Below are 16,685 nucleotides of genomic sequence, written 5' to 3' on the forward strand. Positions count from 1 at the left end.
ATTTATTTCATCAGAACCATCTGTGTGACCAGAGGATTGAGACTCTCTGCTTGAGCCTGTTGTGGTGGGTACCCACATAGAGGCAATAAATCCTGCCAGGATAAGTCCATACCCAATAGCTCAGTAGTGTGTTTTATGGCCTCCTTAAGCCCTCCTGTACCCATGCCTGGCTGTTTCAGGGACTATTCATTTTCTGATATGGTACGAATGTGTTGGAAATTTGACATTATCATTCCATTTCAGTTGCAATACTTATTTCAGTGCTATACAATTTAATTAGAATTAAATTACATCTTTAAAGTGCTCTTCATGTTGTTTCTTTCAAACAGAAATTGATTTGCAGGATTTTCTGATCTCTGAGTATTGAAAAGGAATACTGAGTTAGTACGTTTTCAGGTGGTAACTTCATTACACTTCCTTACACTAGCACACTCCTCACAATTTGAGATATGTTTTCATAGACTTAAGATTTACCTATTTATATACTATATTCCTTTTCCCCGCCCCCCTCCCTGTTAATCAGGTCAAGGTTTCTCAGGTGACTATAATGAATATTTTGGACTACAAGTCGATGAAGATGCTTTGATTTATCTCATGTTGGCAAATCATTTGGCTCACACGTTGTATCCAGATTCTATTACAATAGCAGAGGTAAGACTATGTGATGTTGCACCATCTGACGCCCTTTAATACAGAATATTCCGTTAGCATACAGCATTTGAATAGCTAAACTCATGTCAGCAATAGTTGTAAAAATGGAATTGTGTTCTGACCATGGCCCAGCCATCTTGTAAGGATAGCACAATCTTTGGAATTCACTGTTTTCCTAATAGGTGATCATTTACAGTAATTGCTTGTCACTATTCCATGGTTAGAAAGTACATGCCAGTGGTTAGGAAGTAAAAATGTCCTAATCAGTGGACAGGACCTTCTGCCTGAGACCTTCAGTGGTGAAAAGAATTGAGTATTAATGTATGCCTGTCAGTCTATTTCTGGTTGAATCATTAGAGATGACATGGATCCCTGCCTGCACACTTTTCTGAAGCATTTTGTGTTCAGATGCGATTACCTTTCTTGTTCATGTTATTGCTCTCAGGCTGCCAATGTTCACTAGTTATTTATGATGACTAAAAGTTCATGATTAACTGTCCCAAAGCTGTGCTGCAGTGATATAATTTTGCATATGCATAATTGGCAATTCTCTTCTTGGGGATACATGTGATAAATTAAGAAGTTTGTTAAGTGATTCTGCTAATTTTGATTTAATATTAACTCCCCCTGTGGTTTTATGAATCTTCTAAGTAGGAATTATTAATAAAATTGCAGTTAGCATGTTAATAATTGTTATGTGAAGTGTAGTCATGAGCATATAAGATACTAATCTTATGTTTAAGAAGAGTCAGGATTAAGCTGTATCCTTGTCCTGTTGGCATTCCACTTACTGGGGTGAGTTTCCTTCTTATAGAAGTTATTATTTTTATATACTTTTTCTGCCTGTCGTTTCTCAGAAACAATAAACTCTAGCTACTTTATGTAACTCTATTGTTAGACTATAGTTAGAAAACAGTTTCATTTCTGTCAGACCTTTTGCCTTTTAAATGTCATTTGGGCATGTTTTCAAAAGATAGTTCTGAAATAAGTTCTTACACAAAATTAAAACACAAGTCCAAAACTACAACATACCCAGTAATAATTCATAGCACCTGCTTCATACCTGTGCTCCGAGCTATTAGCTGTTCTTTGTTCTGAAGTGCTTTTAACAGAAAATATTTTAAATCCTATTTTACTTCTGAAAAACAGTATTTTAATTTTTCTGTCAAACGTCAAAAATGATTTTGTCAATAATATATGTGACAATCCAAAGCAGAGATAATCTATGTGGCCAATTGCTACAAACAACTAATGACAGTGCAAATGAAAAGTGAATGGTGAAGAAAAAGAAGCAATTGCTTAACACATGAAGGTTAAAATTGTTACATTGATCTTTCCACTCATTTCAAGTAAAATGGCGCCATCATCCAGGGAGCTCTTGTCGGACTCTCAGTGTTTCTACCAATGAGACTCTCAGACTTTACTCTACTTTATATTACTTGGTTTTAGATTTTTTTTTTTTAAGGCAAGATGGGCTTTCAATTTATTCTACTCAAATTGAAAACTGCTTCAATTTCAATACATGACTTCTCTGTCTAGTGGGAGTCTTTTCAAAGTGTAGAATTGATCTTCATGAACTTTTTAAAAAAAATTGGTAAAACGAACAAGTGATAGAATTTTATATAAATTTGTATAGTAGAAATAAGAATTTATTACCAATTACAATTATAACAAAAACTTTTTAGAGAAGCTGTTCACCATTGTTCAAAGTTTTTTTTAATTAATTGAAATATTTTATATCACTTATCTTCTTGGTCAGTAACCAGAAATACTCTTTAGATTTTAAAGAACTGGGTTTATTTAAATTTGAAACATACAGTCATTCTTATATACTGTATCATTGCACACATAGGTTTCATAGTTGGAATATATTACCTTTATATTTATTCTTTCCTTTATATTTAAAAGGGTGGCCACCAGCACCTCACTTTGAAAAGGAAACTTGGAATAACGCATGAGCTAATGAACATCCAATGATTCTGACTTATGGATTGTGAAAAATTTGATATCCATGTTTTTCTTTTATTTTATTTTTAAAAGATACATATAATACAGACTATATATCTGTTTTCTCAAGTAAAGTTACATATACTTAAATTTAAGCCACCAGCAATCATTCCAGATTATTTGATCACAATAAACCTTTGCAAAGTATTTTGTCCATAACTCTAGCATCTAATAAGGAGCCCGATGTTTAATAGATTCTCAGCTCATTTTATATCAGCAAATTGAACTGAATTCCTACAATATCTATGAATGTATCACTTCTGTTTTGATAAGTACTCCTTTTAAAATGTTTTCCCTGTTGATCTTGATTCATTCTGTTTCCATCATAAGCTTTAAAGAACTATGAGGAAATACAGTGCTATGTTTAAGCATTTTAATTCCCAGTGGTTGTATCCCGACATATCGTGCGTTTATTTGTGTTGGTCTACAATAAGAAGGAGGTAAATTAGTTTTGAGTCCAGAGAAGTCAACTATTTGTTTTCCCATGCTTTTCTGTGGGGGAGAATTTGCCAATGAGATTATCAAAACAGCAGCATTTCAGCTACCTCAGATTTCAGAGTGTGATGTCATTTTGTAAGAATTTCCAAAGAAGGATTTGAATGAGACACATGTTGAAAAGCTTGTCACAAGCCTAGAGAGTATGTACTTTAAAGGAGACAGTATATAGAGCTTAAAAGGTTTAGCAGATACTGGTGGAGAGGTCTAAGTCTCTCCTTCTACTATATGTCAGTTGTCATATATGGGCTGATAAATATTGTCATTTCATAAGTGTAGGTGTATGTGTGTTTATGTCCTCATTTATGCATGTAGATAAATCAGATAAATTGTTTATCTTTTCCCTTTTGGCACTGTTAAGTCCTTCGCTCAGAACATATTTATTGAATACCTTCTTTGTGTCAAGTGCTAGCCACTAAGCAAGAGTCTTCAGTCACATTAGCCAACAAAAGCAACTTCTTCCATTATGTGTCTTACAAACAAGTTATACGGAAACAGAATACTGGGTAGTAAGATGTATAGCAAATGCTTAATGTCTGATGACTTAATTGAATCTTTAGCTAAAGAATTTCATATTTCTACTATTAGATATTGAATTTTATTACAGGACAAAAATAGAAGCAAACTATCTCATAAAATGTTGATTGTTTTTGTAAAGAGGAATTGGAAATGGTGAAACTCCATTTGAAAACATATAGTCTAGAAGAGGTAATTAAGAGTAAATAAGACTGGCCACAGACACTGAACAGAAGAAAATGATTTGTTTGAAATCTAGTGCGGAGTTAGAATGATAGTATTTACCTTGTATTTTGCTGTTGTTATTACAAAAATATCTTCTGCTACCTCAGTATCCTTTTGCCCAATTTTTCAGCTCAGTTGTCTATTTGATTATTATTTACTTCTCAGTATTCTAAGGTATCATGACAGGAGAAAACACTGGCAACAGATGATGTCTGATGTCTGAGCCATGACTCCACCATTAGTAAGCCTCTCTCTTTCAAGATTCCTTCACCTCAGTGAGCCTTTGTTTCTGTATCTGCTAGTGAAAACACCCAGTGGCTGATCTCAGTGACTCTTTCCAGTGTAACCTACTAAAATGAAACCACCTTACTGCCTTACTGTTAATGTATTCCCCATGTTTTCCATTTCTTCAGGAGGTAGTACTCACAGGGCTAGATATAGAAGTATAGCAGAGAGAGGCTACACACATTTTTTTTTTTTTTTTGGTTTTAGTAAACATGGTATTTGAATTTTTTTTAAGCCTCTAAGATTAAGCAATTTTTGAAAATACTTTTACTTTGATTTTGTTGTTGTTCTCAAGTTGATATTCATGAAAGGGAAAATAGCCTTTTGGAATGAAAGTTGTGCTAGTGTGAAAACATTAGAAAAATGACATATTGGGTTACTAATATGTGAATTCAAAATTGTGTTTGCTTTTACAATTATGTCATTAAAATACTCAGAAATATATGCCGTTTTTAACTTCATTTGTTGGTCTGGACTTTGCTGTCATGAAATTAACTTGAATAATATGAGCTGATAATTATAATACACTTTGTTTTAGGATGTATCAGGAATGCCGGCTCTCTGTTCTCCAACTTCCCAGGGAGGAGGTGGTTTTGATTACAGATTAGCAATGGCAATTCCAGATAAATGGATCCAAGTAAGATTCTATGTTATTTTCACTCTCCCATGTATCACATATGAATTTATTTGTTCAATTTAATTATTAATCATGATCGTTAGTTGCAGATATAGGTGAAACATTAGTTCACCTGTGAATGTGTCATTGTGCTTTTGTATAAGATGGTTCTCAAAAATTTAAAGGAGTATAGCAAAGTTTTCACATTTCTATTATTCCATCAAGAGAATAATATTAATAAAATGTTGAGTTGAATTTTGCATTATAATTGCAGATCTGTGGAACTGTAGTGGTCTGTACTTAAAACATATCAAACTTTTTCAAAACATTTATTCCTATCCACAATTACCTAGTGATGTAGAAATTGCTTATTTTTTTTTTTTTATTTTCTTCAGAGTGTGGCCTTTCACTCAGCAAATCTAGGTTCACCCGTACCTTCATTCAACAAATCCTTACCAAATACCAAATAGGATAGAATAATCATAAATGGTAGCTACATATTTTTTCTCCATACAGTTTTATAATTTTAATAATTCAAATAATTTAGATTCCCTCTATCCCTCTCTTTATCCCTTCCCCATCCCCCCCTGGGGTGTGTGTGTGTGTGTGTGTGTGTGTGTGTGTGTGTGTGTGTGTGTGTATTTACATGAGTTTTCTTAAAGGACCAAAGGCATTATATAAACTTAGGTTTGAAAAGCACTTTGTGAAGATATGCCTATCTGTAATCATGGGCCGAATAAATATAAGAAGTAAGACATTTAGATGAATGAACATAGCTTCTTGATGAGCCCTTAAGTACGCATGAACTATTTCCAAGGGCCACAGTGACAGAAGTGTTTCACTCCCTGTTGGAAAACTCATAGGATCGATGAAAGATGTGACTATAATAATCACTTGCTGTCCTTTCTGTCCCTCAGGCAGGTTCTACATTGCTCAGCTCTGATAGTGAGGCTGTCCCAACTTGACATCTGCTTTTTCTTTAATAATGATTAGCAGGTGCACGACCAAGTATTTTCCAAAGTGTATTGGGCTATGTGATTTTTCTGGATTAGTACATTGAAAGATGCATTAAGTTTGTTACTATACAAACTGTTTGTCTTTGTACATTTCTTCCTTTGGCATAAGGTTATCAGCCCCAATTTCTTATCCCTTCTAGTCTTTCATGTATAATTCATTTCCACCTTCAATCCAAATCCTACATTTTAACCTGTTACTAAAATTCTTCACCATACTTTGTGTAGGTTCAAGAATATATCAAAAGTATAGATCAACCTAGAATTATTTCCTAGTTAATCATAGCTCACGGTAGGACATAATCTTCTTAGAATGTTGATGGTGTTTCCCCGCCTCTAAATCTTTAAAATTAGCCCATTCAACCTTCTAGTACCTTCTGTATAATAGTAGGCAGTGTGTCACACAAATGGAAAGATTACCATCTGATGCCTAAGATCCGACCATCTTGAATTCAGAAACCCTTTGAAGGCACATGCCATTTCCTGTTTTATGCATCTACTTAAGAATGTTTCTGCATGACAAATTTGTGGCTTTATTTCTAAGAGGTTAAAATCTAGATGGTTAAGTTATTCTTAAGTCCTTGGATACAGTGACTTGGCCTTGTTTTTTATGAGATACATAGTTAAGAACACAGCTAGGGATAGGGATACACTCAGCTCCTGGGAACATTGCCTGCCCTTCCAGAGGACCTGGTACAGTTCCCTATATCAACTTTCTGACTCACCGAGGACTGTAACTCCAGTCCCAGGAGTTCCAACACCCCCTTCCATATAGTATACTACATCCATATAGTATATAGACATATGTTAAGGACAAAACAACAAGACATATAAAATAAAGAAAATAGTTTACAATTCTTTTAAAATAAATAGATGGCAGTCATTGTCCTCAATAGCAGTGAAACAGAATATATTAAACTAAATGACAAGACTAGTGGAATATATATGGCTTTCACTATCATCTTCTCAAAAGATATGAATGTTAGATTGCAGTCATGATTTTGTTACACAAAGTTATGTGAAATATTCCCTTTGTGTTCTTTTTTACTCACTTGATTAGACTATCATTATATGTTAACCATTTCCATAAGAAATGTTTACAAAGATATGGAATACTCATTGTGACTGATTTGATTTTGCCTGATCGGATGTAAATCACTGAAGTTAGCATGTATAGGTGAGGTATGCATTTACCAGTGCTCTTTCACTACTCATCATATAAAGGAATGTATGCATTTGGAACTGTTCTCTGCTCATCCTACCTGAATTTTTTTTTACCTTTCAATGTGTTTTGTGTGGCATAGACATGGATTATACTTACGTTTTTTTGTGTTATAAAATTATATATTTAGGTACAATTTGTAACAAATAAGTCCTTCAGTGTTGCTAATTTGTAAATTTATACAATGCCATAATGAATATGGCAACATTGATCTAGGTAAGATATAGAATCCTCCCATGCTGTCTTTGTAGATGTCCATTCCATTCTGACTCCCAGTCACTCCTTGTTCCCGAGCAGTGACTCTTGTGATTTCCACTCTTATCTGTTTGCAGTTCCTAGAATGGACTGTAAGCAGGACCATGTAGTTTGTAATTTCCTGGATTATCGTTTCCTCTTAGCAAATTCTCTGGAGATTCACATATATTTTTCTGGTACCAGAAATTTCACCAGTTTTCTATTGAAATGACAACTTGCCACAGGTTTGGAAACTTGCTGCAGTGCTCAGGTATTATCTCATCTTCAGTCTCCATCCATCGTATTATCATATTTGGAGATTATAAGCACTCAGGGTGGTAACACAAATATATGAATAAGAGAGAACAGGAACACTAGGACCATCTTGCAATTTTGCCTAGAAGCAAGTTTCCTCAAGGCTTTGAACAGAGCATTGGCCCGATCAGAAAAAATAAAAAAAAAAAAAGAATAATAGAGAAACTGCATTTAGGACCTAAATTCAAGCAACCTCATCTTGAGTAGGCTCACAGGGAAAATTAATTTGAATGATATCCATAGGTCTGGGAAGAGATAAAACATCAAGTACACAGTGGTAGACACTAGGAGGGAACACTTCGTGTGAAGGATGAGGGTCAGCAGGCCATGTAGAGAAAGTATTTAACTCAGAAAGAGCAATTACTGACCCAAGAGATGACATCTGAGGTTTTAGGTCAGCGGCATCACAGCAGGGTAAAAGGGCAGAAGCCAGACCAAAGAAAATGAAGTGGAAAGAAAACCAGTGTAGTCTATTAAGATAATAATTATTTTATAATTAGCATTTCACTCTGAAATAATTGTTTTAATTATCATTGTTTATGAATGGAACAAAATACTCTTCCTGCTAAAACATTTTTAAGTCTAAAAATGTAGCAAGTTTATCTCTAGTGCTTGAAAGTTACAGGAAGACCCAGTGTGAAAAAACAGGGAAGTGAAGCAAAATTGACTGCCAATCATGATGTTTCAGTTATTCCAGGTTATAGAAGAATGGCAGAAATCTCAAAGTATAATTTAAGACATATGCAGAAAAACCACCAGTCACTTGCACACCAACACTAATGGTACACCCTTCCATTTACACATGCTATATTAAAATTTAGAGAAGGATATAAGTGAAATAAATACGTACAGCAGAAAAATAAATGAAACCTAGCATTGTAGCCTTGTTAATATCTTAGGGATAGATAAATGCCTGCCACGGTTGCCATTTCACTTAATGCTCTTGAATGCTTATGTGTTTTGAAGATACAATTTTATTTTCAGTATAACCACAAACAATAGCATCATCACTATATCTACATGTCAAATAGTTAGTAATATGTATGCTTTCAGGTTGAGGTTTAAAGAATGAAAAGTATGTGTTACTTAGGAGTTTCTTTTCTCTCTTGTGTGTAGTTACTTAAAGAATTTAAAGATGAAGACTGGAATATGGGCAATATAGTATACACTCTCACAAATCGACGCTACCTTGAAAAATGTGTTGCTTATGCAGAGAGCCATGATCAGGTAAATGAATATGTATAAAGTCATTTTTCTTCTCTGTCATTATTTATCTTCCTTTTAATCTTTGTATTCTGTTACATCTCTAAGTACAAACTGTTATAGTTAAGTACAGGTATTGTAACATTTATGTATGTGTGTTCATACATACATAAATCCACATTTGAAAAGCATTGTAAAGTTCCTTCAAATGTCTATAAATTATACTTCTGAGTGCTTCACATTGAAGTTGCATGTATTAATGGTTTCTTTTGCCATAGGAATGGTGGTTTTAATCTAGTGTATTGGTATTGCCATGATAGGTCTCCACATACAGTTTTCTCCATTTACATTTTCTGCCTCAACCACAGGAGCCTGCTATAATTGATCATCATCCAGGCTGCACTTGTCCCACTTTACTTTCAACCCTCTGTTGCAGCCTGAGCTATTTTCCAAAGAGCACGCATCAACTCATCAAGCCAGTTCTATTGGCTGGAGCTTGGCACTCAGAGTCACTCATGCAGGACAGGTTTCATCCCTTCCCCAGCTCTCTGCCTTCTATTCAATCCTGTCATACTTCTGCCTCTTTCTGAAAGGTCTTCTTTCAGTCTGACACTTTCCCCTTCACTTACTTCACCAAAGAGACTCCCACTCAGACCTGGCTCAAGTATCACATTCTCTATAAAGCTGTAATTCAGGTTGGAAAACTTAGCCGCCTCATGCTCTATATTCGTATCAAGCATCAGGGCAGGCAGAAAGTGTGTCCCCATTCATTTTTCACCCCTACACTTGAGTACTGTGACTGCTCCTACAACACTCAATGAATGTAGTATGTCAGGACAGGAGGCACCATTTAGCAAGTGAAAGCTATTTTAATTCTTTTTGTGTATGTGAGGCACAGTTTCTCTATGTAGAACTAGATGTCTTAGAACTTGCTGTGTAGATAAAGCTATCCTGACACTTGCAGATATCAGCCTGCCTCTGTCTCCTAAGTGCTGGAATTAAAGGCATATATCATGGAGCCTGGTTCATTATTATTCTTATATGCATGAAAAATATTAAAAATTCCATTTTGTGGTTATAAATTGAGACAAAGAATATTTTGAAATACTTAGGAATGTCTATATTAAGAGTATAAATGTATTCGTTATTCTAGTATTAATAGGCATGTTACACAAATAATGCCTTTTCAGTTTTCTCTTGTTAGGAATGTGTAGGTACACAGGCCTTTGGCATAGCCCCCTGCCGCACACTCTACCTTTATCTGTTGCCTGTGAATACAGCAAACTTGAACACAACTGTGCTTGCTCAATTTCATGGTTTCTTTTTTTTTTTTTTTGGACTATGTGGCATATTTAGACACTTGCCATACTTAATTTATTCACCTAAAATATTTGCTGTTTTGAACCTTAAATAGAAGTTTGTTGCACTGTAAAGTAGACCTATACTAAATTTACAACTACCAAATTATGCATAACTTTCTTATCAACTCAAGTTGTAATGTCTATGATCTATATAACTGATCAAGTACATACCTATAAAAGCACAGACTAGAAAAGAGCAGCAGTTTAAAGGGTAGATGGCAGGGAGTGGGGGGTGAGAAGTTCTCACTAAGTATGAAACAGTGAAAATTGCCAGCTTTGGTGGCAAATGCCTTTAGTCTCAGCACTTGAGAAGCAGGTGAATCTACCTGAGTTTGAGGCCAGTCTGGTCTACAGAGTGAGTTCCAGGACAGCCAGACCTATACAGAAAAACCTTGTCTCAAGACAACAGCGCAGCAACAGCAACAACAGCAATAACTAAATAACAAAACCCCTAGAGAAAATTAAAATGCATGTATAAATTATTACTTTTTGTGAATAAACATATAGAAATCACAGCACATTGTAAATTACCGACATATATATTTGTTTGAATAAATAAAATAAAAACTATATGGGTTGAATAAAAAAAATGAAAAAGAAAGTTTTGTAAATTTATTTGGCAACTTTTTGCCCTATCTGTAAAGAAATGTAGGTTTGCTGAGAATTGTTTCATTCTTTTAAGGAATATAAATTGTCAGGAATGTGAATAATGAACCAAATGCCTCATTCATTACAAAAGCAAATGTGCGCTCATTCTTAAGCTTATTAAAAGATACCAGTCACCTATTTATACAATGAATAACTCTAAGTACATATAATACATGGTAAGAAGTATTATATAATTTTTAGATAAATTCTTAACCTTAACTATTAAGTATCTAAGATTATCTGTATCCCAATGGGATGTATTTTAGAGGGCTATTTGACTTGAAAAATCATCTTCCCCTGTGAACATAAAGTCCAACACTTTTTAAGCAGGATCAGAGGTGACCAAAACAAACAGGTATACAGAAGCATGAAGTAGGAAAGGCAAATGGTTTAGGGATGTGTGCTACAGATCTTGCACTCACACTTCAAAGAAGTCATTCTAATTAAAATAGCTTAGTGGGATAATAGGTTTATAATTTTAAATAATTGCAAAGTGAAACTCTCAGCATACTGAGATTGTGGGTTACCCCATACTACACATTCACTATCTACTCCCCTTCTGTCAATGATGAATACTTTCATTAGTTAACTGTCTTTACTCTTCAGTAGTACATGTGGTCAGAGGCCTCTTTTCTGCTACCTAGAGCATTAATGAGTCATCTGTCCTAGTCATTATTGGTAATGTTTACATAAAATGAACTAAACTTAAGTGGCAAATAAAGTAAGAATGCAAGCTTGAATTTTTATCTAATGATGGGAACAAAGGATCTTTGTAATTTCTTTATCTACTTTACCATTTCATATACATACATATGTATATTTTAAATTTTTCCCATTGCTTTCAAAACAAATGAAATCATGGTATATATGTATAAATAATCTTTTTGGCCAGGTGATATTCTTACCATTATAAGAAACATTTCAGAAAATTTTAGAAAATTGTAAGCACTATCCTAGATGTAACAAATAATCTGCCTTTCAGCAAAGAAAGTAACCACTGGAAATTAATAATGGTCCAAACACCATCCAATTTGGTTTGCCCATCGTATAGCCTTGTGTTCTGCTGCTGTAAGCTCTAACTGCGTAGTCTCAGTACCCATGCTCCTGGTTTATCCAGTGAATTGTTTTTGTAGGCACTGGTTGGCGATAAGACACTGGCGTTTTGGCTGATGGATGCTGAGATGTACACGAACATGAGTGTTCTGGCTCCTTTCACTCCAGTTATTGATCGAGGAATACAGCTGCACAAGATGATTCGGCTCATTACTCACGGTCTTGGTGGAGAAGGCTATCTCAATTTCATGGGTGAGTGTGAGTTACAGAGAAAGTAAATCTGTGCTTAAAATGTTATCTAATGTAAGTGATGAAGAATACTTTCCTTTGGTTTTTCAGATTTAAAAAGAATATCAACTTTGATTTTATTGATTATTTTTGTCAATCAGAATGCTGAAATATTTTAATCCTAAAATTATTATTTTAAATGTCTTCCTTCTGATGTTATTGTAGCATTTTAATATTAAGCAAAGTAATGTTGTAGTTGTCAAATAACAAACTAATAAGCAAATGGTTTGGATTTTCTCCGAAATAGTTGCATACGAGATACTTGTGTCACAGTGTGAAACTCATGGCCGAGGGACATTGTGAAGAGCAAAATACTTAGTTTTGAGTGCAGGAAACTATTAGATGGTCCTTACCCAAAGAATGCTGAATAATAAGATAAGGAAATTAACTACTATGTTTCTGTATCTTCTTCCCTCCAGCAAACATTTGAATGCTTGGGTTTTAGGAGAGTCGGGCTTGTTGGCTGGTGAACAATGGGCAAAACTATAAAAAATGTCCAAGAGCCTGAGTTGTATTTCTGCAAAAAATGCTTCCCAGTGTTAGATTTATTTTGTATTTTTCTGAGAGTTGTTGTATGAAATCTCAGGTTTTTCAGTATCCTCTCTTGTTTGCAAGCTGTAAGTTTGAAGATAGACTTCAGAAAGTTCCTAAGGTGGACCACTTTGATGTATAAATCTAATTAACCTTATCAATAAAAACCAGGAGTAACATATAGGACTAAAAACCTGAAAGATCAGAGAAGTAGAGAGCAGCCACGATTGCTTCCTACCTCTTCCATTACTGGGTTTTGGGGACAGGAAATATCCGTGTACACTACTTCCTGTTTCTTGGTGTTTCTCTTAGTAGAGCAATTTCTGTAGAACTGGGGCATTTGTTAATCTACTGAAGATTGTTAATCATAATATTTCTAAAACATTCATTTTCACATATTGTATTCAACCTAAGACAGACAAGTGTTTGTTGGGAAACTCTTTACATGAAACTGTCAAGAGTAACAAAATAAAGAACTGTAATTGCTTCTAACATCTATCTTTCTATAGGATGATGAATTGACCACATGTGTGATAGCAAATTTAACTTTGAAGTTATTCTTTTGTATAGGGCCTAAAGCTCTTCCCTAATTTTAATTAATTCTAGCTTTTCTTTTTCTTGTACATAGCTTCTAATTTTAATGCATTCTTTAATAAAAATCAGTCTACCATGCTATCTTATCTATGTATGGTGTTCCTCTGCTTTTAAATCAGTCATATCATAATAGCTTTAAATTTTATAATTAGTAAAATTGTTTGTAAAAATTAGTATTTCCCTACTAGCTGTCATAAATTTAAATATCTTTTTTTTTTTTAATTTTGTCATCATGTCCCTGTACTGCCCCAAAGCCTTCAGTATCCCTGTGTCCTCTAGGTGACCCGTTAGTCTTCATTGGCAAAGCAAACCCATCCTTGCAGTCCCTCCAACCCTGGTCAGGTTTCCTGCTTGTTCTTTTCCACCATCCAAACTATCTTTCAGTTTGTTGAATGCTACAGGCTGTCTCCAGTCTGGATCCTGGGACTTTTGCCCTTCCCTTCTTGGATGACCCCACTGTTACACCCTCTTTCCTCACCAGTCTGCATGCTCAGATCTTGCCTCTGTAGCTGCACTGACTAAACGCCCATAATCACATACTTGGATGTGATTTCACATAGTCACGTTTTGATCACCCTTGATTATCTTGAATCTTTGATAAACTTAGTACTCAGCGAGCATCCTGATTGTCAACATTGTACTTTCCAATCTGTGGACTAGCTCTGGAGCATATTACAGAGCTCTAACATTGTCTTAAGAGGATGTTGGATGTGCGTATTCAGCCACACATTGTAATGTTCAACATTAGTTCATTAAGAGTAATCACAACTTGCTCTTGCAAGTATAGTATGTTTTAAAACATTTAAGAAATTACCTTATAAAGGGGGAGCAGTTATAGAAGTTATGGTAGATGCGGGAGTAATATAATTATTTATGTTTTAGTCATTTCCATTTTTTTTTTATTTTGTAGAATTTTGTTTTCATTTTTCCACTGGTAGAGATTTTTTTTAAAGTATGAAAAACAGTAATTTTTACTTAAATGGTTACATGTTTTTTTATTTATTTTTGGATTGTTGATTTTTGCCTTTTAGTGTTTTTTGTTTTTGTTTTTGTTTTGTGGTTGTTTGATTTGAGAGAGACAAAGTACATGGAGTTGTGCTTTTTACAAGGGATGCGGGGAGGATCCTGGAAGAGCTGTGGCAGGAAAAGTGTATGATCAAAATATATTCTTATGGAAAAAAAATTTAAAGCCAATGAACACAAAAAATAAAATGATTCCATAATTTTTTGAACATTTGGGCATCATTCTGCTTATCACATCATTCATCTCCATCTGTATGATCCTAAAAAATATCAGTTTGGCTGATTTGCTTCTTTATTGTTTCTGTATATAGTGTTTCTAATTTAGGGTTTCAAAAAATATATATCATCAATCATAAGAGAACTATCGTGTTACTGTTAATAAAATAAAATATATCCCTTATTTTTCATTTTTTTCCTTCTTTCTTTTTCTACCAAATCTTAGTTCAAAAGAAATCTGGGGACAAAAGTTAGGTGACTATTAAATTATGCCTCATTCCAATGTCAGCTGCTGTTATCACAGCTCTGTTAGGTAAAGGGACATGTTTAATGGTGTATAACTATGATGTGACAGCAGCTGGGCCCTTGTTCATTCTCATGGTGTGTAACTTGAGAATATTACAAAATAATTATACTTAGCTCAATTTGTAGATTAGCCACAAATGTGTGGCTAATGACTGAATAGCTTAGAGGGTAAAAATGATCTGGTTGGAGTCCAGTCTTCTAAATGTTTATATGTATGAATAGGTACAAGGAATCTTTATTCTGTACAGTTATTTCTTCGTGGTAGTCTTGTGCCTACCTCACAGGTTTGCTTTTTTTTGGGGGGTGTGTGAAATGATTTAGTGCATATATAAAATGCTGAGTGTTTCCAAACATGTAACCATACTCAACTCTTACATAAATTTACTATTTTTAATATTATTAGTTATAGGTCCTGAGTGGTGCTTTAATTGATTATAGGAGTTTTTTTTTTTAAATAATCTTTTTCAAAGGTTCATTGATTAATACAAGAGTTTCTTTAAGGTGTTCAATCCATTTATATTTTAAGGTGTCAGATGGTAACTGGGAATTGTGTTTTGCTTGGTCATAGTCTCATAGATAAGTTTGAAAGTGGATTTAGAAGGAAACTTAAGGACGATTTGGAGTTTGAGAGAAAAGAACAAGAGAGCAGGTGAACTGGAGACCTCAGTAGCAGCATCCAGGAACAGAGGGATGGGTGAGAGATTGAAAAGGGCATGCCTTTGGAAATTAAAGTTTAGGATGTCGTCAGGCTCAACAGTCCTTAAGCAGCTGCACTGGAAAGGAGGGTATGCTGAAAGAGTGAGAATGCTCAGATTTCAGACAAAAGAGCTTAAAATGTTGGCCAATATCAGGGAAAGCAAGAAGTTACACTTCTTTGTGTTCTGACTCAGAAAGTGGCCAGGCTTAGTGGAGAGGATCTGCAAGCAACTGAGTCCAGGGAGTGGATTGTGGAGTACATATTCATCTCTTGTGAAAGACAGTTTTACGCCTGTCTTTTAGCATATGTTCAGGTACATCATGTTTCTGTGACTGTAACAGACAGCTTTCCTGAGCAATATTTGCCTGTCGAGGCGACTGACAGGCTCATTTCGGGGAGCATATCTTTGTGATCATATAATCTCTGAGGCAGGTTAGAATCTCTCCTATCTATCCAGAGCCAGAGAGGGTATGTGGGGCATATTCCTTTATTTAAAAAAAAGTAATGCAATGGACTAGATTAAAAAAATAATAGTAGAGAGAGCTGGAAAGATGGATCAACATTAAGAGCCCTGGCTGATCTTGCAAAGGAGTTTGGTTCTGTTCCCAGAACTCATTATCACATAGCTCACAACTCTCTATAACTTTGGTCATGCTCTCTTCTAATCTCTTTATGCATCTCTTTACATGTGCTGCACATTTATGCACACACACACACATATACATATAATATAAATAAATAAATACATCTAAAAATTAAATGAATAAATCTATAAAATAGCCATATTTACCAAAAGGAGATACCCTTCCTTAATTGGCTTTAACAAAGCCCTTCTACTTCTTCTTTCATATGATATTGGAAGTCTTAAGGAGGGGAAGTTATGTTAGTTCTTCTTCTTTAAGCTAGTTTGTTATCAGACATTGGAAGTTGAGCCCAAAGTTGATGATAAAGGATATACCTATCTTTAGTGGTCTCTAAGCCTGCTAAGTCTGAAAATCTACAGAGCAAGGACAGGTAATAATTATTTGTTAGGAATCATTGATATTTCCCCAGTTTATATTGTGTAATGTATTAGAACATTTCTGTAGTCAGTATTACCAAGAGTAAATGTTACTTTTTTCATATACAACAATGGATACTGAATATTTCTACTAACTCAACCTTAGATTTTTAAGTCTAAGAAGGA

The 16,685-nt window shown here is 34.6% G+C and overlaps 1 protein-coding gene across 2 annotated transcripts in view; it reads left to right on the forward strand.

Moving 5' to 3' along the window:
- Gbe1 (1,4-alpha-glucan branching enzyme 1) overlaps positions 1–16,685 on the forward strand; it is a 241,974-nt gene that overhangs the window by 170,438 nt on the left and 54,851 nt on the right. For both annotated transcript variants that reach the window (XM_052740985.1, XM_052740986.1), the window contains 4 exons: positions 524–651; positions 4,718–4,816; positions 8,696–8,806; positions 11,925–12,096. In XM_052740985.1, the coding sequence (XP_052596945.1) occupies positions 524–651; positions 4,718–4,816; positions 8,696–8,806; positions 11,925–12,096 (510 nt within the window). The remainder of the gene's footprint in view (positions 1–523; positions 652–4,717; positions 4,817–8,695; positions 8,807–11,924; positions 12,097–16,685) is intronic.

The sequence above is a fragment of the Peromyscus californicus genome, unplaced genomic scaffold, assembly GCF_007827085.1.
Source record: "Peromyscus californicus insignis strain IS unplaced genomic scaffold, ASM782708v3 Scaffold_16__1_contigs__length_79575227, whole genome shotgun sequence".
Classification (NCBI taxonomy): Eukaryota; Metazoa; Chordata; class Mammalia; order Rodentia; family Cricetidae; genus Peromyscus; species Peromyscus californicus.